The sequence below is a fragment of the Petaurus breviceps genome, unplaced genomic scaffold, assembly GCF_028583685.1.
Source record: "Petaurus breviceps papuanus isolate PSGF00001 unplaced genomic scaffold, PetGlider_PUasm1.0 188, whole genome shotgun sequence".
Taxonomy (NCBI): Eukaryota; Metazoa; Chordata; class Mammalia; order Diprotodontia; family Petauridae; genus Petaurus; species Petaurus breviceps.
This window is the reverse complement of record NW_027185804.1, coordinates 33,188,045-33,212,441: the sequence shown is the minus strand read 5'-3', so window position 1 is coordinate 33,212,441 and position 24,397 is coordinate 33,188,045. Positions and strand designations below refer to the sequence as shown.

Sequence of the window (24,397 nt, the reverse complement as noted above, 5' to 3'; positions counted from 1 at the left end):
CCCTAAAGCTTTATGATTCAATGATAGTAAGAGACTGGATAATTCATTGTCTGGCATTTTCTTTACATACTTCTCCATCTGAAAGCTCTTATAAGGCAAATGGCCATTCTGAAACACTTAGATTCAAACCATGGGTGTCCTAACAGTATTTAAGTATGAATTATAAAAATGATAAGTTAATATCTATATGATACTTTGAGGTTGCAAAGCACTATCTCATTTGATCCTCACAACAATTCTACAAATTAGGTTCATTTATGACTGTCCCCATTTTACTGATGAGGAAAGTGAGTCTGAGAGAGTTTAAATGGTCACACAATTAGTAAGAATCTCAGGAAGAATTTGAACTCAGGTTCCCGATTAGCTGCTTTGGATTAAGCACTGAATGTCCTTGAATCCTCTTCCTTTCATCTGACTGCCTATAATCCAGGAACTTAAAGAAAAACAAAGTTACCGGCAATATTGTGAGAATGGATACATGTCAACCGTGTAACCAGGATGGTTTACAGTGCAAAGTACTTCTGAAGGGAAAGGAAATTGAAGGGCAGTGGAGGGGCTTCCGCACAATCAGTCTCAACATTTTTATTTTGTGCTTTGTATGTGATAGTCCCTGTGCATGGCCCAGAGGGCATAGAGTGAAAAATTAAAGGGACACTGCTCTTATGGAGCACACAGCTGACTGAGACAACACATGCATATATAAGACTGTAAACAACAGACACAAAATAAACACAAGATAATTAGGGGGAGGAGGGGCCGTGGTGTATAGAACACCTCTAGGAACTGAGGAAAATCAAGAAGGGCCTTGTCTAGGAGGTGCCACTTGAGGGGAACTTTGAAGGAAACCATGGATGCTAAGTAGTAGGGACGAGGAGGGAAAGTACCCTAGGCTTTGGGGACAGTCTGTTTAAAAAAAAAAATGGAGATAGACAGTGGAGATAAATGTGTGAGAAAAAGCAAGAAAGCCAGCATGGCTGAGCCGGAATGTGTAGACTGTTATCTAAGAGGTCGGGAAGGGTGGCTAGTGCTAGTCTGTGAAGGGCCTTAAACAGAAGAGTGAGCAATCTGACCCTGGAAGAAACAGGTGTTGGAGTGACACTGCCAGATCTGTGCTTCTGGACACCCACTCAGCCAGCTATGTGGAGGACAGGGTAGGGTGGGGAGGGCTTCGAAGTAAGGAGACCAACAGGGATTCTCAATTATTCTAATGTGTGAACAGTCAATCAGATTTGGAACCTTAGGTTTCATTAGAAGCTCAGGGGAAGGAGATCCCTTGGATCAGCTTAGGCTGGATGTGATTTGCCTCTGGCCTGGAGAAGGTCTGCTTACTACAGTCCGGGACTTCCCTACACTTTGGGGAGGGACATGTCCAGGCCACAGACCCAGGCGGTCCTAGGTCAATGATACTCAAGTTGGAGGAGTGCTCCTTTGGCTTTGTTACATGGCCGTAGAACATTCATCCTAAGGAACCAGGGGTCGGCATCAGCTTCTAGGAGACAAAGGTTTTTCTTTCAACACGAAGAGTTAAGTGATTCTGTTTGCTAAGGCGTCACAGGAAGGCGTCCAGGAGCCACCCTGGAGGAGCTGGTTCCTAGGTCAAAGCTAGCTGGAGCGCCTGTATGGAATGCGAGCTTACCTAACTGGGCTTCTTTGGCTATCTGAGTCTCGTGGAGGATGTTCCTTAAGATTTGCTCTTCCTGAATCAGCTTGTGTTTCTCTAGGATTTCTTGCTGCCTCAGGTAGTGGTCATGTTGCTTCTGGTACTCTTTGAGCTCATTCAGGGTGCGCTGGAGAGATCTTTAAAAGTTTTTATATCAGGAAAAAGTTACAGAGCTTTATGAGGTGGTTTCCCCACCAAGGCTCCCCCACTCCTCCAATTAAATGCTCATAGTTCCCAGTTCTCAGAAAAATTCATTGGCTTTTTAAAATTCTGATTTTAAAATGTAACATTTATATTGAAATTACCACGATAATAGAAAACTAAAAGGCCATTCTTTAAACAAATGGGCAGCAGCAGTAGCAACACAGGATGAAGACTGAGTTTCTCAGACACATACGATGTCTATTACATAGTATAGACTGGGTTTCTGAGACAGTCTACTCTAAATAATATATGATAACGCAGACCTGTAGATCACAGCTCCAGCAACTCTCCTTGTCCAAAAAAACCTGTGTTGGCTCAACTTCCATTCACTCCCACTGGTCCTTCTTATTCTATGATGCAATAATCTAATCATCACCCTCCACTTCAGATATCAGAGATCTGGGAGGAAGGAGGACAGGCTTCACAGGGAATGCTGTAACTTGTTTCGGGTATAAAGGACAGTTTGCAAGATCTGCTTAGGTCAAGAAAGTATTACTTTGTAACTCCCCTGGTGACGAGATCATCTAAAGGTAGTAGCTAAGCTGGTCTTAGCATAGAAGATATTCAGCTTATCCTCAAAGTCTGTCCATCTTTAGGGAGGATTGGCTCTGGCTTAAGGCTCGTGGGCATGGGTACCTCTATGCCACCCTGAGGCATGGAAGCAGGAAGGCAGTGGCGGGTTGGATATGAGATTATAATATATACAAATGCCCTTCATTTGTCATTCTCGATGTATTTGGTTCCCTCCACAGCCCCACGTGACAGGAAGGACAAGTATTCTTATCTCTATGTCATAAATGAAGAAATAGATGGGAAAGTTACATGGCTTGGACAGCTGATGGCAGAGAGGGCTTTCCAATCCCAGTGTCTGGATCTCACACCAAGACTCCGTCTAATCTATCATTCTGACCTACCCCCTTCTCAGGAGGCCAAATGTACATAAACATCAGCCTCTGAGACTATAACATTGTTAGTTTTGCCTAAGCTCCTGCTGTCCCGATTCACATGTTACATGTCCCACAAACTTTGCTTTTAATTTAAGACTGAACTTTGTGAAGAGGCTCACTCTTGTGAAAAAGAAGGGAAGTTGTGACCATAAATGTGATGTACCAGAAGCTACTGACGGTCAGGTCAGCTCTCAGCCCAGACAGCTGAATTTAGTCACTTCCCTCATTTTCTCTAATCTGTTTTCTGCAGAAGCCTCCCCAGGGTTTAATGGAGTCGAATTCTTAAACCATACTCTTTACTATTCTTAATAATAACAACATTTGACTGAAAAGCATCAAGGTCAGTCTCCAATGGATTCACAGCTCCCCATGGGGCCTATGTTGCTCTTTTGTGCACGTACACAGGCCAGGTGAGGCAGAATTTCATGAACTTGGCTGAAAACACACAATATCCTCTTATATCCATCCATTTGTTACAACAGAAGTTCAGATATATTGTAGGTCAAACTATGTCTCCACAAACAACTTCATACAAGAGATGTGACATAATTACATCTCCTGAATTGTGTTAAACCATCTGGAGCCTCTGGGGGAAAGAAGGGAGGAGATTTTACAGACTCACTTCCAAAGGCCTGCTAACCCTCCCAGAGCTCTGATTCGGGGCTTCACCGTGCGAGTAACAGCCCACATGAAGGTCGGCCACCCACCCCGCCGCCCTGGGTTACCTGTGCTGAGCCTCCAACTTCTGTTCCAGCTTCTGCTGACACAGCACGGCATGCTTCCTCTTTATAGCTTGTTCAAAACCAGGCTTTGCCTGCAAAGCATGATCGTAACAGAGCACAGAGTGGTTGTATTCCCCAAGCATCTGAAGAGCAAGAGAAAAGCACACGCACAGAAAAAACAAAACAGAAAACCGAGGTTAGACATGGACCGATTCACCCAGACTTCAAACGATGAATAAAAATGCCTGCACTTCAGTTTGTGAAGATCACTGTGCTGATGAGGAACCAGTCTCCTCGACTTGAAGAAATGATGTTTCATTTGGTGGGTCAGCCGGAAGGTGATACTATTCTAAGACATGTAACCTTAATTTTACCAATTTTTTTTTGAGGGTGTTGGTTTAAAGAGATGGAATTTAATCCGCTTAATTAAAACAGCCATTATATATTAATATGCTGAGCATTTGAAAAGAACAAAATCTTTGTTCCTCTACACACTGTGTGTGTGTGTGTGGGGGGGAAATAGTAGGATGGAAAAGAATTGGGGAGGGAGAGAGACAACGTGATGCTAGAAAAAAAGAAAATGATTACTTTTTTTTTTCATGAATTAAAAAGTTGTATTTACTGCATAGATATTCCCCAAAGTGTAATAGCTGGTAAAGAAGTCACTCTCATCCAGGGCTGCATGCACCACAATGGCAGCATCCGCAGAGAAGTGGGCCCTGTGTAAAACGTTTGCCAGGTTCACCAAAGCCACATCTTTATTGTGCCTGAAAGAGAAGAAACAGCCAGGATGAGGGTAGCAAATATATTCCATGACCTTACTTTAACGATGGACATGGAAAGCAAACAAGCCAGCCACTTGGACCAGTGAAAACGACAACCCCATTTTTTATAGGCAGAGTCTCTTAACAGATTCCATAAACCAGCCAAAGACATCAGCAAAGATTGTGATGCTAAAGATGACATTGGTTCACACTGATACTGTACTTTATAATTCAAAATGTTCCATCTACACAGCCCTGTGAGGTACACAATACAGATGTCACTGGGCATCCTCTACCCCAACCTCACACAGTGCAAAGCTGGGCTTCAGAAAGGATCAATAATTTGGACCCAAACCTCCAAGATGTTCCCAAATGTGTCCTATTAAAGCTCAGAAACACCATTCAATAGCATTTAGGTTGGAGGGATACAGTGCAACAGACCAGGTCTGGATTGCTGTCTTGGTTGGGTTATTTCCAACAAAAAGGAGAATGTCTTTTAAGAGAAAAACACTAGTGTGTTTTAATAGGGGGAAAAAACTTTCCCCCCTCTGAACTCAAAACAACTCTACAGTTGCCAGGGAGAGCAGGGCTCCTTCACATCTGGATATTCATGGGATCCTGTAATTTTTTCCTGGTGTGCTTATGATAATAACTACAAAAACTCAAGCCATATTTTGAACTTCGGCTGTCAATGACGTCAAAGTACAGACTTCCTCCTGATGCTATGTTTATTTCCCAGGCTAGAGAAAGAACACAGAGAACGCATGTATTCTGGGAGTCATTTTGACAGGTTTCACAGACAGGCTAATAAAGGGAGGCTTACGACCCTTTAACGTGATCTCTGGGTTTCAGACTTTGGCATCACCTCCAATGGCTTTAGTTTCTTAGGTGAGAAGCTCCTCCAAGCAGTGACAAGGGCATATTCATCTCTGCATTTCCCCCAGAACCTTTGCATTGAGCAGGGATTTAAGTTTGCTGAATGGAATGGTGCAAAATTCAGAATCACCCACCATGAGGTGTAGTCCCAATTCTATGGCTTACAGAAATGTGCTATGGATTACCTTCTTGAGGAGAAATTAAACTCGATAGCCTGGTCATGATTTCCCCAGGATGGCTGCCAGGACTCCTGGATAGACAAAGCTTAGTCTAAGGAGAAAGACTCTGCACTGCATACATCTTTCCTTTGGAAATCAAAAGGGGATGGATGTTTGCATACCATTGTGAACTTTCCATCGTGTACTTCTTCTCACTCAAATACTCTGGGGGGATCCTTCCTTGTGATTTATTATACACTGTTTCTTTACTGGTCTTGATTCATGGGGAAGCAGAGGGAGGTAAATTACCTGGATGAGAAGTGGAGCGCTCGCATCGCACATTCCACTACCTGATAGGGTACGTTCTTTATCCGCCAGTAAAACGAGGCCAGGTTATAGAGTACCCAGGAAGAAGAGTTCTAGAAAGCAAGCGAGTGAAGGCAAAATTAAGGCACATAGCAAGACACATTTTTCAGCTTACAGAGCTCTCTAAACTAGTGCCCTCAACACACAGGGGCTTATGAAGCCCCATGCAAGGCAAATTAGCCAAGGCTGATAACAGAAAGACTAATGAACACTACATGCCATAAAAACAGAGCAGACAGCATATGGACTAGATCTGCCAAGAAACATTCCTGACCGCTACAACAGTAGGTGAACATTATAGACTCAAACAAGTGAAATTCATGATTCATCCTGAACCTGAATTCAGATGTGACTCTCAACAAGACATGGTGAGTGACTCTAGGCCCGACTGCATTGCAGCGCACTGTCACCACTGGAGCAGAAGTTTCTTAAGGGCAGGGCTACCTCATACTTGTCTTTGTATTGTCAGTGCTTAGCAAAGTTCCTAGCACAGGTTTAGGAGCTTAAGAAAGACATACTGACAGGGGTGGCTAGATGGCATAGTGAATAGAGCGCCAGCTCTGGACTTAGCAGAACCTGAGTTCAAATCTGACCTCAAGACACTTAACACTTACTAGTCGTGTGACCTTGGGCAATTCACTTAACCCCAATTGCCCTGCCTTCCCCACTCCAAAAAAAGCAAAAATAAAAAAATAATGATTGTCATTTTCAGTTATAGAAACAATTTCATCACAGGCATGTTTAGAGTATAATTCAAACCTCTTGGCTCACTTAAAATATCTCTCTGAAGCTTAGTAAGAGACATAGCATTTTAGTGGAACTAAGCTGGTTCACAAAAGCTCATCAAAAGTCAGCTGGCTTTTCTGATTTCAGAACACCAACCATTTTGAGATTCAAAACACTGAAGGATACAAATCTAATGGATTTATTGTCTCAATAAATCTACACACACAGCCACCTAGCACACCTTTGGGACATGCGTGGTTTGGTAAAGAATAAAGATTTTTGGCCAAGAGAAATTATATTTATACAGCTGACATTTATACAGTTTTGTTCCTAGTCTCATTATCAATGGCCTTAAGGAGTTTTCCGTCAAATCAATAAAACTGTGGGTTCATAGAACAAATTTGATTTTCATCTAGATCTTACCCCACAAAATAGGAGAAAAGTAATATCAACCTACGTTAACCTTAATATTGGAAAGTCCCATATCTGTGTTCATAAAGTTCAGATTCCTCCCCCCCCCCCCCCGTGCCCTGCCTCATCTCTCCCTCTCTGAATAGTCATATTGGATCTAAGTAGGCAAAAAACATATTCTGAGCCTGGAAAGAGAATTTTTTTAAAAATTCTATCATTTTGCTGTCAGATTTTCCAATAGTTTCTTGCAAAATGGGCTACTATTATAATGATGTACCTGATTAAGAATGGATATCACTTATTTACAAAAATGTAACCAGTTTCATTTTACATTAGAAGTTTCCCAGACATTTGACAACTGATTTGCTTTGGACCCAGACTAGTTCTTTCCTTCTTGGGCATATAAACTTATATATGCTTAGGCTAATTTGCAAGGCAAATATAAATAGTCAAACAGTCCACTCAGTTATACACATGCAATCATCTGAGAAATATTTTCAATTCTGGGCCAATTTCCCCTCATTACCCATCACAATCCTGGGCTCCTGCCAATACTTGGTGTATCTTCATGGAATGCAAACTAATTTTAACATTAGATGAAGAAAAACAGAATTAGGAAGTTGAATTTGTTACAAAAGCAATCATATAATGCATTTCAAAAGCAAAAAAAAATTCTTTTTGCCCCTCTAAATTGGAGGATTTCATCAAATATCCATGTTTTCTTGAATGCTACATATAAATAACTGAAGCCTATCTTACTCTTCTCTTTAGAAGTAGCTCTCTCACACAAAAACCAGGAGAAATTTAGGGAGTTCGTTCTAATTCAAGATATTCATGTTACTACTTCTCACGTGCAGGGATATGAAAAATGAAAAACTCTTTTGTCTTCCCAAGTGAAGATCTAAACTTTAAGTCATATTACTGACTGCAATACAATTCTTTTGTTTTATGGGCACCAATTTAAGAAATTCAAATAAAACTTTCTTCTCCACTTTCCAATGCCATCTGTGCTAAAGTAAACCTGTGCTATTAAAACTTTTTTCCTTGGTCTTCCATTAATCATGCGCTACTACACAGGCAACTTGAACAATAATCCAATTCATACAAATGGAAGTGAAACAACTATTTTCCAGAAAAGCACTACCACTAGTTGAAAGGTACAGAGGGTTGGTCTTCTGGGGTCTGAAGTAATTGGGTGGGGACCCCCACCTTCATTAGCCCTTCATGGATGCGGTGACCTATATCTTCTATACTCCTTCCCAACCGTCTGGATAAGTAAGTGAAGATTGGATCCTCTTTAGGCAGTAGAGGGGCAGAAAGATTAACTCTTTCTTGTACACCCTGTAAAAGAGGAAGGGAAAGGATTACAACATACATTAAAGAAAGCAAGCCATATAAAAGCTACAACTTGTTAAAAATTCTAGCATATATGGTGAAGGTATTTTTAAAAACAGGAAAGTTATACAAAACTGTTTTGGAAATGGAAAAAATGAAATCTGAAATATGACGTGATTCTTTTTTCAAGTAATGGGCCTTGTTGAATGAGAACTGGACAGAAAAGCTTGTGCCGTTTTCTACTTACTCGTAAGTGCTGAAAAGCATGGATGCTGTATGGAAGCTCTAGAATTTTTGTACAATCTGGTTTCTTAAGATCTGGAGGTACAGGAGACTCTGTGTCTATATAGTCTTCGGGGCTGGAATTAAAAAGTGTGTATCAAAAGATGTGGGAAGCCCTTATCAAAAGCACACCAAAGGATTTATGCCAGCCAACCTTTCTCCTTAGACCTTTCTATCCTTAGCTGAGTTCCAACCTTAGAACATGTCAGCCTTCTGATCAGTGTGTCAACATCCCTGCCTCTCGAACAACACAGCTGTTCTTAGGATCAAAGACTGAGAATCTAAAATCAAGGTGATGAACTAAGGATGGCAAAAAATCTCTGAAAGAAGAAGCACGACCAACAATTTTTTCAAATGTTTAGTGGCTAAACTTAACTTACCCTTTCTACATGAGCAACACTGAATGAAAAATCCAACAAGATGTGCTGGCTAAAACTATGAAGCTTTGAAGAAGGGCTGATTTTATTTTACAATAAACTTTATTGATACATTGTGTTTGAGCATCGCATTCACTTGTGCGTATCCACTGCACACTGTAGTTCATTCCCCACCCTTAAGCCGACACGTGCCTGCCTCGATGGTGCAGTGTCTTTGCACTCCTGTTCCTCATTTCCCCACCAAAAGGAGAGATTTGTGTCCTCTGAGACCAAGGCTGACTGACTACTGCATGGCACTCTTTCTCTCCCTCTCATACTGGCCCCTGTGCTGACTAAACCTCTGGAAGCCAGTGCTTACCCCAGTACCTCAACTGCTGCGGGCACTCAATACGACTTGTTGAGGATAGTCAGGACAACAGAAATAGTGGTACCGTGTTTCCCCGATAATAAGACCTATCCCGAAAATAAGCCCTCCCCTCACTGTGTAAGATTCCTCTAAAATAAGCCCTCCCCCAAAAATAAGCCCTATTGAGATTGCTACTGTAGTGAAGGTGATCCCCTGCGCTACACGCTACATTACGGTACCCTCTGTATGCACCGTTCCCCCCTCCCCCCCGTGAAACGCACACCGCCCTCCGAGCTGCATCCAATCAGAGCTGCAGCAGTGAGAGCGTCATCCTGTTCTTCCCCAGTGATTTGCTTATTGAATAAAGCTACATTTTTTTGTTCACATTTACCTGTTTATTAAAATTGCTGTCAATGTTCATTAAAATAAGCCCTCCCCTGAAAATAAGCCCTCTGGTGTTTTTCTGTCCAAAAAATTTAATAAGACAGTGTCTTATTATCGGGGAAACACGGTACTTATAAGCTACAGATGAATTTCATGTCAATTACCTGCATAGTCTGATGTTCCTAAATTAAATTCTAACCACACCCAAAGGTAAAAGCAAAACTGATGATCTGAACCTAGTCAAAGAAGATACGTAGTCAGCCAAACAAATCTTCATGTCAACTAAAATAAGATGAGGAGGTCTTAACCTGGGGTCTGTCAATTAAAAAGAATTTTTTTTCGGATAACCGTTTTCATAATTGGTTTCATAAGCATTGAAAGACATTATTCTGTGAAGGGGTCCATGGACTTCACCAGACTGTCTGTTAGAGGGGTCCATGACAGAGAAATGGTTAAGTGCTCTTATTATAGATGGATAGCCCCAGTTTGGGAGAAGCTGTCACTTTCAGCTATGAGCAGATCATTATACTGCTCATGGAGAAAAATGAGTGAAACCAAGAACAGGGAAAATGGGAGGTTACCCAGCACCAGGGTAAGTGTGTAAGAAACTGGTCTGGCACAATTATGGTATCACTGTCATCTGTCATTGAATGTGTTATTTTTAAGTTCTCCAAATTTCTGTGAGAGCAAATATCTCTGACTTAAATAAGGTTACGACCGTTTCTAATGAAACTATTACTTTCAAGCAAAGGAATGTTTCTCTCCTAACATTTGCTGTCCAAGCTGGATGGGTAACTCATTACCTGACATCTTTGCTCTCCAAGGTGATATATGTGCCATCATACAGGTCCAAGTCCCCAAGGGGCACCTTGGCTTTTATACAGTCTGGATCTTCTTTATTATGCCTTTGCTCCAGGCCCGTATCTCTGTCCTCATTCTCTTCTATGTGAATTTTTTGAGCTACTAATTGCTTCTGTTGAAATGAAATGAAAAGAGAATTGAAATGTATTCAGTTGGTACACCACCAGCACTGTACAACGGACCAAACTTACCACATCTGCTTGATGAATGCTATTGTTTCTGAATGCACTTAGCCACGATGACTTTCTCAAGCAGATACATGCCATGATTACTCCTATTCTTTGATTGCTACATCAATAACAAATTATAAAAATGCTGGGAGAGGGCAGCAATAATTATGTGAAATGTACATGTGCAGCTATAATGCATGTGTACATGCAAGCACACCCATCCCTGTTTTATGACAGACTTCTAGGTGGCACAATCTTGCTGAATTCCCTGTGCTCAAAGATGAGACACATACACCAGATGATTTAAGGCAAAAAGCAAATTAGGAAACATGTAACTACAAAAGAAGCTGTCCTCAAAGACTTTAAAAATGAGTATTATCACAAACATCATAAGGGATGATGGCAACAGGAGAACAGCAACGGAAAGAAGGGCTTTATTTCAGGAAAGGGTTAGAAACGTTTATTCTTTGTGCACAAAAATTCTGAAAAAGCTGAAAAGTCCTAAAACAAAAATCTTTTTTTCCTAAGAAATGAAAAAGTAGGGGGCTGCTGGGTGGCGCAGTGAATAGAGCACCGGCCCTGGAGTCAGGAGCACCTGAGTTCAAATCCAGCCTCAGACACTTGACACACTTACTAGCTATGTGACTTTGGGCAAGTCACTTCACCCCAATTGCCCTCCAAAAAGCAAAAAACCCCCCAAAAAACCCTATAGGCATCTACTTAAAAAAAAAAAGAAAAGCATATTCATTCATTAAAAAAAAGAAATGAAAAAGTATTCGTGATTTTGTGTACAACCAACATGTGATGATGACGAGACAGTCAAGACGCCCTATTTCTGCACTTCAAATAAATCAGTGAGATAATGTGGAGGACGAGAAGCGATGGTCTGTGTCTCCAAAGATTTGAGCTCTGGTCTTGGGCGGCTGCCCTCTTTGAGTTTGAGACAAGATGACCTCTTCCTAGCTCCAAAATGCTCCAATACCGCACCAGTCTCCACCACAGATTTAGTTTTTAAGTTGTTTTTTTTCTGCACCTTCATGCTCTTCCCTCAAAACCCGAAGTCAAATCCACTTCCTAACTTTCTTCTGACTGACAAGGGCACCATCCTCCTCCCAGGTTGGAAAGCTTGGGGTCACCCATGACTCTTCCTCCCACTCAGCCCACAGATTCAGTCCTGTTGCTACCTCCACAGCCCCTTGAATATACAGCCCCTTTTCTGCATTCCCAGAGCCGCCATCCTAGAATACAACCTCAACATCTCTCATCTGGACTACTGCAATAGCTTTTAAATGGTCTCCTGCCTAAACCCATCCTTCACTCAGCTTGCCAAACCTAAAGCACAAATCTGACATGTGACCCATTCCCACCCCTGCCTTCTCTGCATTTCCCACCCCAACTCAATATAGATCACATATAAAGTCCTGCATTTAAAGGCCTTCACAAGCTGGCTGCTCCCATTTGGAGCAGCTTCCATCTATTCTGCATGGCTCTTGCATGTCCCTAGTCATTTACATTAAATATTAAAATGGGAATGCCTTGGAGGAGAGGGCACTGTTTTTGCCTTCCTTTGTAATCCCAGCATTTATCAGAGTTCTTGGCAAACAGTAAGCACTTAATAAATATGCCTGTTGACTGACCCTGACCTTCCAAATTTGAATGTTTATCAGAAAACTTACTTAAATAACCTGATATTATATTGTTACTATGAAATAAAATCAGTATAGCAAATACAGTTGCAGAAAGTTTAGCCCAAAGTTAGCTAAAAAAGGAGATATAATTAGATCTTAAAAAGCAAAGGACAGATTTTTGTCAGAAGTCAACAAATTTCACATTTTCAGGGTGCAGAGTATTTTCCCAAAGAATGGCTTCACCTCAAAACAAATCTTCATAATTGACAAGACTTTAGTTGGTATTTTAGAATTTAAAATGAGTGATTTCTTACACTTCAACAATATCTTTCTTCCAAAGAGATCTTTATACGCATTTTCTCACTTGGTGAGGTACAAAGGTTGCGAACACGTGGACATTCCTGACATCAATGGATAAACTCAAATGTAGAGACACTAAGTGACCACTTCAAAGTTACAGTGAGTCAGTGAACAAGTCAAGTGAAAAACCTAGGTTTCCTAACCTTGGGTTATTATAACATGCCTCAGATTGGGCTTTGTATTATTAAATTAACTCCCTTTCTCCCCTTTCCCTTCTACCTTTTCACCTTTGTTTATAGCAGGGTCTTAACCTGGAGTTCATAAACTTAAAAAAAGTGTTGGGTTTTTGTTTTGATAACTGTATTTCAATACAACTTGGTTTCCTTTGTAATCCTGTGCACTTTATTTTTTGCATTAAAAAAAAACCAAACCCAAACATTATTCTGAGTGGGAGCTCTAGGCTGAAGGGAGTGGTCTGAGATCTCTTCAGAAAACATGAAGCAACCTTTATAAGGGGCAGGTTCTAGCCTCTGATTAACTATCTGCTCCATCCATACTCACCTCCAGTTCTCTGAGGTAGTTAACTGTTGTTTCTTGTCTCATTAATATGACCAAGTCATGAGGATGCTTCAGGTTCATTGGTGAATCCACCTACCAAAAAGAAAGGAAAAAAAGAGGTCCAGTGTGCTGTGAAATTTGTACATAATTTTGTAATATTAAACAATTTTTACTCAACCAATATCCATGCTTAGATTTGCCTCACTGGTAACAATTCAACAAATGTCCATTCTTAATTCTAATTCGAGGGACATTTAGTACATTTTTTTTTTATCAGTGGGAATGGCAAGCAATACAGCATAAGGGCTGAGTCAAACTGTGATTTAACTGTGGAGGTGAGCAGCAGTGATTGCAGCAGATAGCAACAGAGTATGAATTCAGGAAGATTACTATCATCCTATGGAATAAATCAAGCACAATGATACAAAGGACCTCTTCTCTGTGGCACTGACAGAAGCTGCTAAGCATCCCACCATTCTGAGACTATTTAAAAACACTGTGTTAGATATTGCTATTCTAAATATAAAATTCTCTTCTAGTGACCAGTAAGGGAACATACTACTGGAGGAACTGAACTTGATCAATGCTGACAATATCTATAGATGAAACCAAAAGACAAAGAATTTGAAGTAAAAGGGAAGCATGACTTTCAGATTCTCCTTGGAGACACAAATAAAGAATTTGGTAGAGTTGGTTTTACTCTTTGTGCAAAGGCAACAAAAAAGTTCCATGGAACATTTAGTTACTTTCCTTTGTCATGAACTAAGCACAAGGAAAAAGAACATCATAAAAATGACAGGTTATGGACCAACATCTGTTGCAGATGAGATAGAACATCTCTAAGACCTCAATAGGATCTTCCAAATTAAATCAGCATACACATAAACATGTACATAAAATGTGGTAATGTCACTGCAAAGGTAGGCACAGGGTAAGATGGCTAAAAATATTAAAAATGGAAAATACAAAAATAGCCAAAGGCTTAATGCCACAATTATTTTCTTCAGAGTTAAAAGGCCCTGGACATGAGCATAGTAAATTTCATTTTTGTCATGTTAAAAGGCAATACGGTAGTTACAGATGTGAATTAACATCCAAATTAACTCTGTGTGTACAGTCAGACAACAAAATTGTTAGAGCAAAGGTTAAAATCACCATTATATTAAAAGAATAAAAATGAGAAGACATGCTGTTCAATTAAAACTGTTCTAACCAGTCTTAAACTGTTGATGCTAACATATAGGAAATGGATAAAGAAACAGACATTGATAGACTATCACGGTTTCCTAATTTTCACTCACATAAATAAATTGTCACAAGAAGGCCAAAAGAGCCTAGAAAAATCTACTCATCCAGAAAACACATGTTTTTCTTACTAAGTAGAGAGATATAACAGTCAAGAACACCACCAGTTTAAAATGTAAACTCATGTGTCACATCTTATGGAGAATAAGGGTGGAAGAGGAAAGTACTGGCTGTTAGAACAGTGAGAAGCCATGTTGAGAAAAATAGGTGTACAGAAAATTCAGTAAGAAACACAATTAGCCAGATCATTTAAGAGTTAGCCTAGGAGAATAACAGGCAAAACAAGTGGAAGAAATCTTTCTCCACCAATGATAGGGAGGTCACCATATTTTGAGTATAAAATCACAACCTTTGATTGGCTACAAGAGGAAAGAGGCTACAACAGCAGGGGGGGAAGCCTGGAACGGACCAAGTTCCACAAAGACAATCCAGGCTAGAAGTGACAGGCTTCTGTAGGCTTTAAAGGACAGATTCTCAAAATAGTTAAAAAAGGGGATCCTACTACATGCTTAGAAAAAAAAAGTCATTGATATTATTACTAAAAAAACAAAACAAAAAACTGACAAAGATTTCAATATACATGTGCCTACTTTCCAAGCTCTAGAAAAATCTGGGAGAGAATGTAAGGATAATTTACATATGTAATGAGGTTGCCCTTGAAAAAGACATGAGAAAGGTAGGCATTCATAAGCAACATTCTACCACAGATCACATATTTTTATAGTCACATAAATGACTAAAAGTTATAGGGAATACAAAATCCTTAAAGGTTCTCTTCCAATAAAGTGCCTGCCTGCCTTGGGGGTGCCAAGGAGATGGATGCTGCAGTTCAGGAATTAGTTGAGAAAGTCTCAAGGGTCTTTCAATGCTGTATTGCTATGATTCTATGAAAATGTAAAACTTCAACAAACTATTTACAGCTTCTGAAGGAGATTTGTTGAAACCATGAATCAATGACAAAATAGTATAACTGATCTTGAGACTTCCTGATTTATTTCATATCCTCTTGTCCAAAATTAGAGGTGATAGGAGTTTTAAGATAAATCTGAAAGTGGCTACAGAATAAACAGGGAGAAATTCCATTACTTAGCTCTCTAGGAGATCTATGGCAAAACCAAAGCAAAGTTTTTTAAAATTTTGAGCTCAGTTCATTTACTGACTTAGGGCTAAGGGCGGTAGCATGTTACCGAGGTGGGGGGTGTGCTCTACAGCCGGCGCCCCTACATAGCTTGCACATTGACTCTGCTCACAAGCTGGCACAAGAACAGTATGCCAAAGTAGCTCTCAGTCCAGGACACTTATAACCATGACCTAGCCTTTGTCAAATTCTAATTCCTGAAAAAACCAACTTGTGACCTCCAAGAAAATCAGCCTAAGTTGCACATGTTTCTTCAAGGCCCCGCCAGCTCTATTACCTTTTTTCCAAAAAACCTGTTAACAGTCTCAGGGTTAGGCCTTGTTTATTCTTGAGGAAATACTTTGCCTATGCTTGAATCTAATTCCTTCTTTTACCTGCCCCAACATCCATACTCCCAAGTTTTTCTTTTTCTGAAGAGAAGGCACATGTAATCACTGAAGCAGCACTGGAACATCTGCCTCGATTCACAATTTTCTAAGCCCGTTCTCCTACCAGGAGGACCTCCTGGAGAGAACATAGGCCATTGCCAGTGAACTTTCACTCACATTTCCAAACTACACTTCCTGATCTAACTGCATCTGGAAAACATTTTGGAATTATTCAAGAAATGTTTCTAAAGTGTTCATACCCTTTGATCTAGTGATTTTGCTATGGGATATTTTATACCCCAAATAAGTCAATGGCAGAAATAAAGGTTTTATATGTGTAAAATGATAACCAGGGGGAGCAGTGGATAGAGGACTGGGTCGGAAGTCAGGAAGACTAATTTTCCTGAGTTCAAATCTGACTTCGGACACTTTAGATACACTAGTTGTAAGACCCTGGGTAAATCACAACAGTTTGCCTCAGTTTCCTCATCTGTAAAATGAGCTGAAGAAGGAAATGGTAAACCCCTCCAAAATCTTTGCCAAGAAAATCCTAAATGGGGTCACAATGTGTGAGATACCACTGAAAAACATGTACCAAAATATTCATAGCACTATTTGCTAGAGTGAAGAGCTAGAAACAAATCATGTGCCCAATGGCTGGTGCATGTCTGAGCAAATTCTGTCATATTAGTATAACAGAAGATTACTGCACTATGCCTAATGACAACAAAGAATTCAGAGAAACACTGGATAACTTGATACTGAGCAAAGAAAGCAGAACTAAAAGAACATTACCTACGATGATGACAGTAATTGACAGTAAATGACAGTAATCAACGAAGACAACACTGAAAGAAAACAGAAATTTGGTCAAATACAATGGCCAACGTTGGTTCCATTTAGGATTAAAATACACTTCCTTTCTGTTAAAAATATGATAAACTATAAATGCAGAAAATATGCATGGTATAGGTTGCAATTGTTACAGGCTGCTTCACCTACCCTTTAAATAAAGGAAAGTATTATGCCCACTGAAAAGGATTTTGCAAAATAAAATTTATCAACAAAAATGAATAGCTCATATCATAAAAAAGAAAAAAAAATCATATCCTCAAAGACTATGACCAAAGGTTTCACTTTGTACGGTGTCACATTTTCTCCAGTCCCCAACAAGTCGAAATTCACGTGGAAATTTACCTCCAAGTTTTAAAAGGCATATATAAATTAAACACTGAATGCTATGGGTCTACTTGCTGTACTTTTTTATCCTTCGCACATTTATTAAACATGCAAACACCTCAAGGCTTGGGTTTGTTCAGAAAGACCAGATGCTGCAGTAGCTCCCACATCACTATCAGGCCTTCTCTACTCTAATGTGGCGAAGGCAGGAAAATCTCCTGTGTCTAAGCAGCTTGGAAAGCTGCTCACTATGTAACCGCCTACACCTCACTGCCACGTATTTCACAACCCAGAAGGCAAAAAAGCAAGTTCAAGTTTCATTAAAAAGTCACATGTGTAGAACTAAGATGTGCTCAGAACAGACTGTACTTTCTCCAGCATTTTCTCAACATTCCTGAATGAAGCAGAGAAAAGAACACCAACCCTGACGAAGACTCCGGCTGGGGAGTCTGCAGGCCAGCAATGCCTGGAGGCCACGTGTCTGCTCAGGTATCAGCGGGATAAAGTACAAATCACTGATGGGCAGCAGCAGAAAGCACCTGGGAGAGGTATATTTACAAAGTACTAGACAAGCAGGGGGCATTCAAAGCACATTATAGGAGTTCTGACTGCTGGCACTGCCAGCATGGGCCTTCTAAACTCTTCAATACTTTGATTGCACTCTCACTGCCAAAGTAGGCTTCCGGCCACATCTCCAGCAAGTACGCAGTGTGCTTCTGAATCTGCTACCTGTTCTCAGTGCTGACTCTTAGAGGCGAGCTAACTAATTCGGGAAGAGTGATTAGAGAAGCAATAGGGCTCCTGTACTCGACTGAGCCAACAGTTGCTACAATGGCATTTGGTGCTTGGCAGCTGTCAGGTTGGCAGGTGCAGATTCTCCACAATGCTTTCCCTAAAGTATGCAAGCTGCAAAGACAGCTGAGCTGGCACAGGTCCCTTAAAGGCTCTGGGGAACCCCAAGTTCCACCAGATCTGATCAGGAACCCAGAACTCAGGGGTTGTGTTGAGATAAAGTAACAGCTGACCTAACCACAACTGGAGCCTCAGGACTAAGCCTTGGTTTGGAAAGAACAGCCTCAGGGTTATCGGATGGCAGGTTCTAACAGAGGACCTAGCCTGATCAAGATATACTGTGACATCATTTACTGACAATGAGACACTACCAGGAGAAAAAATCCCCTCACTAGTAAGAAAGAGTCAATAGTACTACTTTTTCTAAAAACTGCTCCTAAGAACTGTCCTGCTAATGGAGACAAAACATCCAGGTACATTATCAAGAGGTCATATGACAAATGATATAAGCAAAGGGCTGAAAACCTATTAGCAGGAAGGTGTCCAGTTTAGAAACATGAGCACTTTGAATTGAAAAAAACCTTAAAAGATCACTGAGTAAAACTGATCCATTTTACAAATGAGAAAAATTACTCAAGGTCTCCTGGCTAGTACAAACATTCATCTTCCGGCTCCAAAACCAGTGCTCGTACTAACATACCACATTGCTGCAAGTGGGTGTTTGGGGAGCACAAAGATGTTTGAGACACCGCAAGGGTCCCTGGATCCATAAAAGTTTTTCATACATTCTTCTAATCAGAAATTAAATTGGGTCAATAAGATCTTTTAAAATACAAAATACCTTGGGGCGGCTGGACCTGAGTTCAAATCCAGCCTCAGACACTTAACACAAAACTAGCTGTGTGACCTTGGACAAGTCACTTAACCCCAATTGCCCTACCTTCCCCCCTCCAAAAAAGCAAAAAAATAAAAATAAATAAAATAAAATCCAAAATACCATAAAAAGGTTACGATGGGCAGTCACTTATTTAGCATGAAATTATATATAAGAGGAAGCAGGCTCTGGTCAGGACCATGGTGAGGCTCTGAACATGGAAGAGGGGCAATTAGGATGTCTGAGAGGAACATGGAAAAGGAGGTAGGAAGATCAGATTAAACGTGTTTACTTTGCCATTTTAAAGCCACCAACTGACACTGATGGGAATAATCTCAGATACTATAATATCTGAGATAAGGAAACTTTAATTATTGTTTATATAGCCACCAAAGGACAGGAATAATGCCTTTATTCAGGGCTAGGAAGACCTGGGTTTTGCTTCCTGTACTCCTGATTCCAATTACTGGATTTTCTCTAAAATGGTACAGAAAACCTCTTAACTCTGGAAGCTCACTCTAACCCTTAAAGTTAATACTTTGGGAATGTCCTCCAACCCTGTGGCTTTGCCTTCTGATTGGCAAGTTCCTTCCGGAATTTCCATTAAGGAGGAAGCCTAGGCAACCCCATCTTCATTCCTTTCCCAAAATGCACTCTCTTGCAGACCTGACTGTCCCAAATTTTCTCTACACTGCCCCTCACAATGGGTGCCTTTATCTCTCTCCACTCCTTCCACCTTTTCAGCTTTCTTTTAAAAAAATTTATTTTTTCTCCAATTACATGTTAAAATAATTTTTAACATTTGTTTTTTTTTAAGTTTTGAGCTCCAAATTCTATACCCCTCCCAAGACAGTGAGCAATCAGATATAATTACAGATGTGCAGTCATGTAAAGCATTTCCATATTAGTCATTTTGTACAAGAAGACTTGAATAAGAGAAAAAGAATGAAAGAAAGTGAAAAATAGCATGTTTCAGTTGTTATTCAAACAGTATCAGTTCTTTCTCTGGAGGTGGATACTATACTTTATCATTAGTCCTTTGGGATTACCTTAGATCACTGTATTGCTGGGAATAGCTAAATCACTCACAGTACTTCATTATACAATATTGCTATTACTGTGTGCAATGTTCTCCTGGTTCTGTTCACTTCCCTTTGCATCAGTTTATGTAACTCTTTCTAGGTTTTTCTGAAATCATTCTGCTTGTATTTTTATAGCACAATAATATTCCATCACATATACCACAGACTGGCTATTCCCCAGTTGATGGGCAACCCTTCAATTTACAGTTCTTAGCCATCATAAAAAGTAGCTTAAAGAATGTATTATGCTTCAGCTAAAGTAAAAAAAAGCAGGGGTAGCAATCCTTATCTCAGATAAAGCAAAAGCAAAAATAGGTCTAATTAAAAGAGAGAAGGAAGGATACTATATCCTGCTAAAAGGCACCATCAAGAATGAAGCAACATCATTACTTAACATATATGCACAAAGTGGTATAGCATCCAAATTCCTAGAGAAGTTAAGGAAATTAGAGGAAGAAATAGAAAGCAAAACTATACTAGTAGGGGACCTCAATCTCTCCCTCTCTGAACTTGATAAATCTAACCTCAAAATAAACAAGAAAGAAGTTAAGGAGGTGAATAGAATTTTAGAGAGGCTTGATATGATAGATCTCTGGAGAAAACTGAAGGGGAATAAAAAGGAATATACCTTTTTTTTAGTAGTACATGGCACATACATAAAAATCGACCATGTGCTAGTAGGGCATAAAAACCTCACAATTCAGTGCAGAAAGGCAAAAATATTAAATGAATCATTCTCAGGTCATGATGCAATAAAAATCATATGCAATAAAGGGCCAAGGAAAGATGGACTAAAAACTAATTGGAAACTAAACAATTTAATACTAAAGAATGGGTGGGTCAAACAAGAAATTATAGAAACAATCAGTAACTTCATTCAAGAGAATGACAATAATGAGACAACATACCAAAATTTGTAAGTTGCAACAAAGGCAGTTCTTAGGGGAAGTTTTATATCCCTGAGTGCATACATGAATAAATTAGAGAAAATGGAGGTCAATGAATTGGGCATGCAATTGAAAAAGCTAGAAAAAGAACTAATTGAAAATCCCCAATTAAATGCTAAACTAGAAATAATGAAAACCAAAGGATATTAATAAAATTGAAATTAAGAAAACTATTGAATTAATAAATAAAACTGAGAGCTGGTTTTATGAAAAAGCCAATAAAATTGAAAGACCCTTAGTCAATATGATAAAAAAAGAAAGAAAAAAAACAAATTATGAATATCAAAAATTAAAAGAGTGAATCTACCTCCAATGAAAAGGAAAGTAAAACAATAATTAGGAATTATTTTGCCAAATTGTATGCACATAAATTTGACAATCTTAGTCAAATGGATGAATATTTACAAAAATATAAATTGCCCAGATTAACTGAAGAGGAAGTAAATGACTTAAATAACCCCATCTCAGAAAAAGAAATCGAACAAGCCATCCATCAGTGAACTCCCTAGGAAAAAATCTCCAGGGCCAGACGGCTTTACTAAGTGAATTCTATCAAACATTTAAAGAACAACTGATTCCAATACTCTACAAACTATTTGGGAAAATTAGTGGAGTCCTATCAAATTCTTTTCATGACACAAATATGGTACTCATATCTAAATCAGGAAGAGATAAAATGGAGAAAGAAAATTATAGACCAATTTCCCTCACGAATATAGATGCAAAAATTTTAAATAAAATATTAGCAAAAAGACTACAGCAACTTATCACCAAGAATAATACACTTTGATCAGGTAGGATTTGTTCCAGGAATGCAAGGGTGGTTTAATATTAGGAAAACCATCAGTGTAATTGATCATATCAACAATAAAACTAGCAGAAACCACATGATTACCTCAATAGATGCAGAAAAGGCTTTTGACAAAATACAACATCCATTCCTATTAAAAACACTAGAAAGTATAGGAATAAATGGAGTCTTCTTTAAAATAACAGGGAGCATCTTTATGTAGTGGGGATAAGCTAGAAGCATTTCCAATAAGATCAGGGGTGAAACAAAGGTGCCCACTATCACCCCTCTTATTCAATCTGGTACTAGAAATGTTAGCAATAGCAATTAAAGAATAAGAAATCAAAGGAATCAAATTAGGCAAAGAAGAGACCAAGCTATCACTCTTTGCAGATGTTATGATGATATACTTAGAGAATCCTAGAGAATCAAGTAAAAAACTACTTGAGACAATATATAAATTTGGCAAAGTTGCAGGATATAAAATGAACCCATATAAATCCTCGGCATTCCTATATATTTCTAATGAAATCCAACAGCAAGAGATAGAAAGAGAAATCCCATTTAAAGTTACTGTAGACATTATAAAATATTTGGGAATCTACCTGCCAAAACAAACCCAGGACCTATATGAATACAACTACAAAACACTTTTCACACAAATGAAGTCAGATCTAACTAATTAGAAAAACATCAAATGCTCATGGCTGGGTTGAGCTAATATAATAAAAATGACAATTTTACCTAAATTAAATAACATATTTAGTGCCATAACAATCAGTCTACCAAAAAATTACTTTATAGAGCTAGAAAAAATAGTAACAAAATTCATTTAGAAGAACAAAAGGTCCAGAATATCAAGGGAATTAATGAAAAGAAATGCCAGGGATGGTGGACTAGCTATACCAGATTTTAATCTGTACTATAAAGCAGCAGTTATCAAAACTACTTGGTACTGGCTGAGGAATAGAGTAGTGGATCAATGGAATAGATTGGGTACACGAGACTCAGTAGTCTATACTATAGCAATCTACTGTTTGATAAACCCAAAGACCTCAGTTTTTGGGATATGAACTCACTATTTGACAAAAACTGCTGGGAAAACTGGTAGATAGTATGGCAGAAACTGGGCATAGACCATTATCTAACACAGTATACCAAAATCAAGTCTAAATGGATACATGATCTAGGTATAAGGGTTGATACCGTAAGCAATCTGGGAAAGCAACGAATAGTTTATCTGTCAGATTTATGGAGAGGGGAAGACTTTATGACCAAACAAGAATTAGAGAGCATTATAAAATGCAAAATGGACAATTTTTATTACATTAAATTGAAAAGTTTCTTTTCAAACAAAGCCAATGTAACCAAGATTAAGAGGAAAGTGGTAAATTGGGAAAGAATCTTTACAACCTATGTCTCTGACAAAGGACTCATTTCTAAAATATACAGAGAATTGAGTTATATCTATCAGAATACAAGTCATTCCCCAATTGATAAATGGTCAAAGGATATGAACAGGCAGTTTTCAGAGGAAGAAATGAAAGATATCTATAAGCATATGAAAAAATGCTCTAAATCGCTATTGATTAGAGAAATGCAAATCAAAACAACTCTGAGGTACCACATCTCACCAGTCAGATTGGCTAAGATGCCAAAACAAGAAAATGACAGATGCTGGAGAGGATGTTGAAAAATTGGAACATTAATGCATTGCTGGTGGAGCTGTGAACTGATTCAACCATTCTGGAGAGCAATCTGGAAATATGCCCAAAGGGCTGTAAGTAATTTCATACCCTTCGACCCAGCAATACCACTTCTAGGGTTATATCCCAAAGAAACCATAGAAGTGGGAGGAAGACCCATATGTACTAAAATATTTATAGCAGCTCTTTTTGTGGTGGCAAAGTATTGGAAATTAAGGGGGTTCCCATCAATTGGGGAATGGCTAAACAAGTTGTGGTATATGAGTATAATAGAATACTATGGTGCTATAAGAATACAAGGAGCAGATGGATGGACTTCATATTTACCTGGAGAGGCTTATAAGAACTGATGCTGAGTGAGAAGAGCAGAACCAGGAGAAATTTGTACACAATTACAGACACAACGTATGTGTGATGACCAACTTTGATAGACTGGACTCTTCTCAGCAATGCAGGGTTATAAGTCAACTCCAAAAGACTCATGATGGAGAGAGATGTCTACATTCAGAGAAAGAACTAGAAAGAACAGAGTTTGAATGCAGATTGAAGCAAACTACCTGCTCTCTTTCTTTTTCTTGTTTGGTTTTGTTTCCTCTTTCCCATTATTCATTCCTTCTGATACAATCCTTCTTTATTACCTGACTAATGTCTAATGTGAAACTATTTGCAGATCCTATACTTGACTGTATGCCTAATGGGGGGGGGGGGGGGGGGAGGGGGAGAAAATTTGAAACTCAAGGAATTGTGGAACTGAATCTTGTAAACTAAAAGTAAACAAACAAATTGATAAAGACCAAAAACATTTAAAAAATAAAAAGTAGCTTCCTTTCTATGTATTGTCTTTTCTCATATCCAGTGAGCCCTTTGAGGGTAAGAGATTGTACTATGGCTTGTAATTGTAACTGTAACAATGCTCAGTGCTGTACCCTGCATCTAGTAAGTACTTAATAAATGCTTGTTGACTTGAGTTGACTGTGTATCTTGGGCAAACCAAGTAACTTACGTGAAACTCAGGTCCTCCTCCTGTAAACGAAGACAAATCTAAAATGAATCCAAATACAATGTTTTTTCCAGCAAACTAAAATTCACTATATGTCAATAATGTGACATGGCTGCCAACAAAGCTCATTTGTTCACAGGC

General features: G+C 39.2%; 1 protein-coding gene across 5 annotated transcripts in view; it reads right to left on the bottom strand.

The window, feature by feature from the left end:
* Positions 1–24,397, bottom strand: part of TTC17 (tetratricopeptide repeat domain 17) — a 123,990-nt gene that overhangs the window by 77,897 nt on the left and 21,696 nt on the right. For 4 of the 5 annotated variants that reach the window (XM_069091453.1, XM_069091456.1, XM_069091457.1 and 1 more), the window contains exons 2-9: positions 13,079–13,168; positions 10,362–10,531; positions 8,417–8,528; positions 8,044–8,175; positions 5,641–5,750; positions 4,156–4,300; positions 3,537–3,676; positions 1,637–1,797 (exon numbers count right to left, since the gene is read on the bottom strand). In XM_069091453.1, coding sequence (XP_068947554.1) covers positions 1,637–1,797; positions 3,537–3,676; positions 4,156–4,300; positions 5,641–5,750; positions 8,044–8,175; positions 8,417–8,528; positions 10,362–10,531; positions 13,079–13,168 — 1,060 coding nt within the window. Of the gene's footprint in view, positions 1–1,636; positions 1,798–3,536; positions 3,677–4,155; positions 4,301–5,640; positions 5,751–8,043; positions 8,176–8,416; positions 8,529–10,361; positions 10,532–13,078; positions 13,169–16,681; positions 16,735–24,397 lie in introns of all 5 variants that reach the window. The other variant, XM_069091455.1, reaches the window with a different exon arrangement.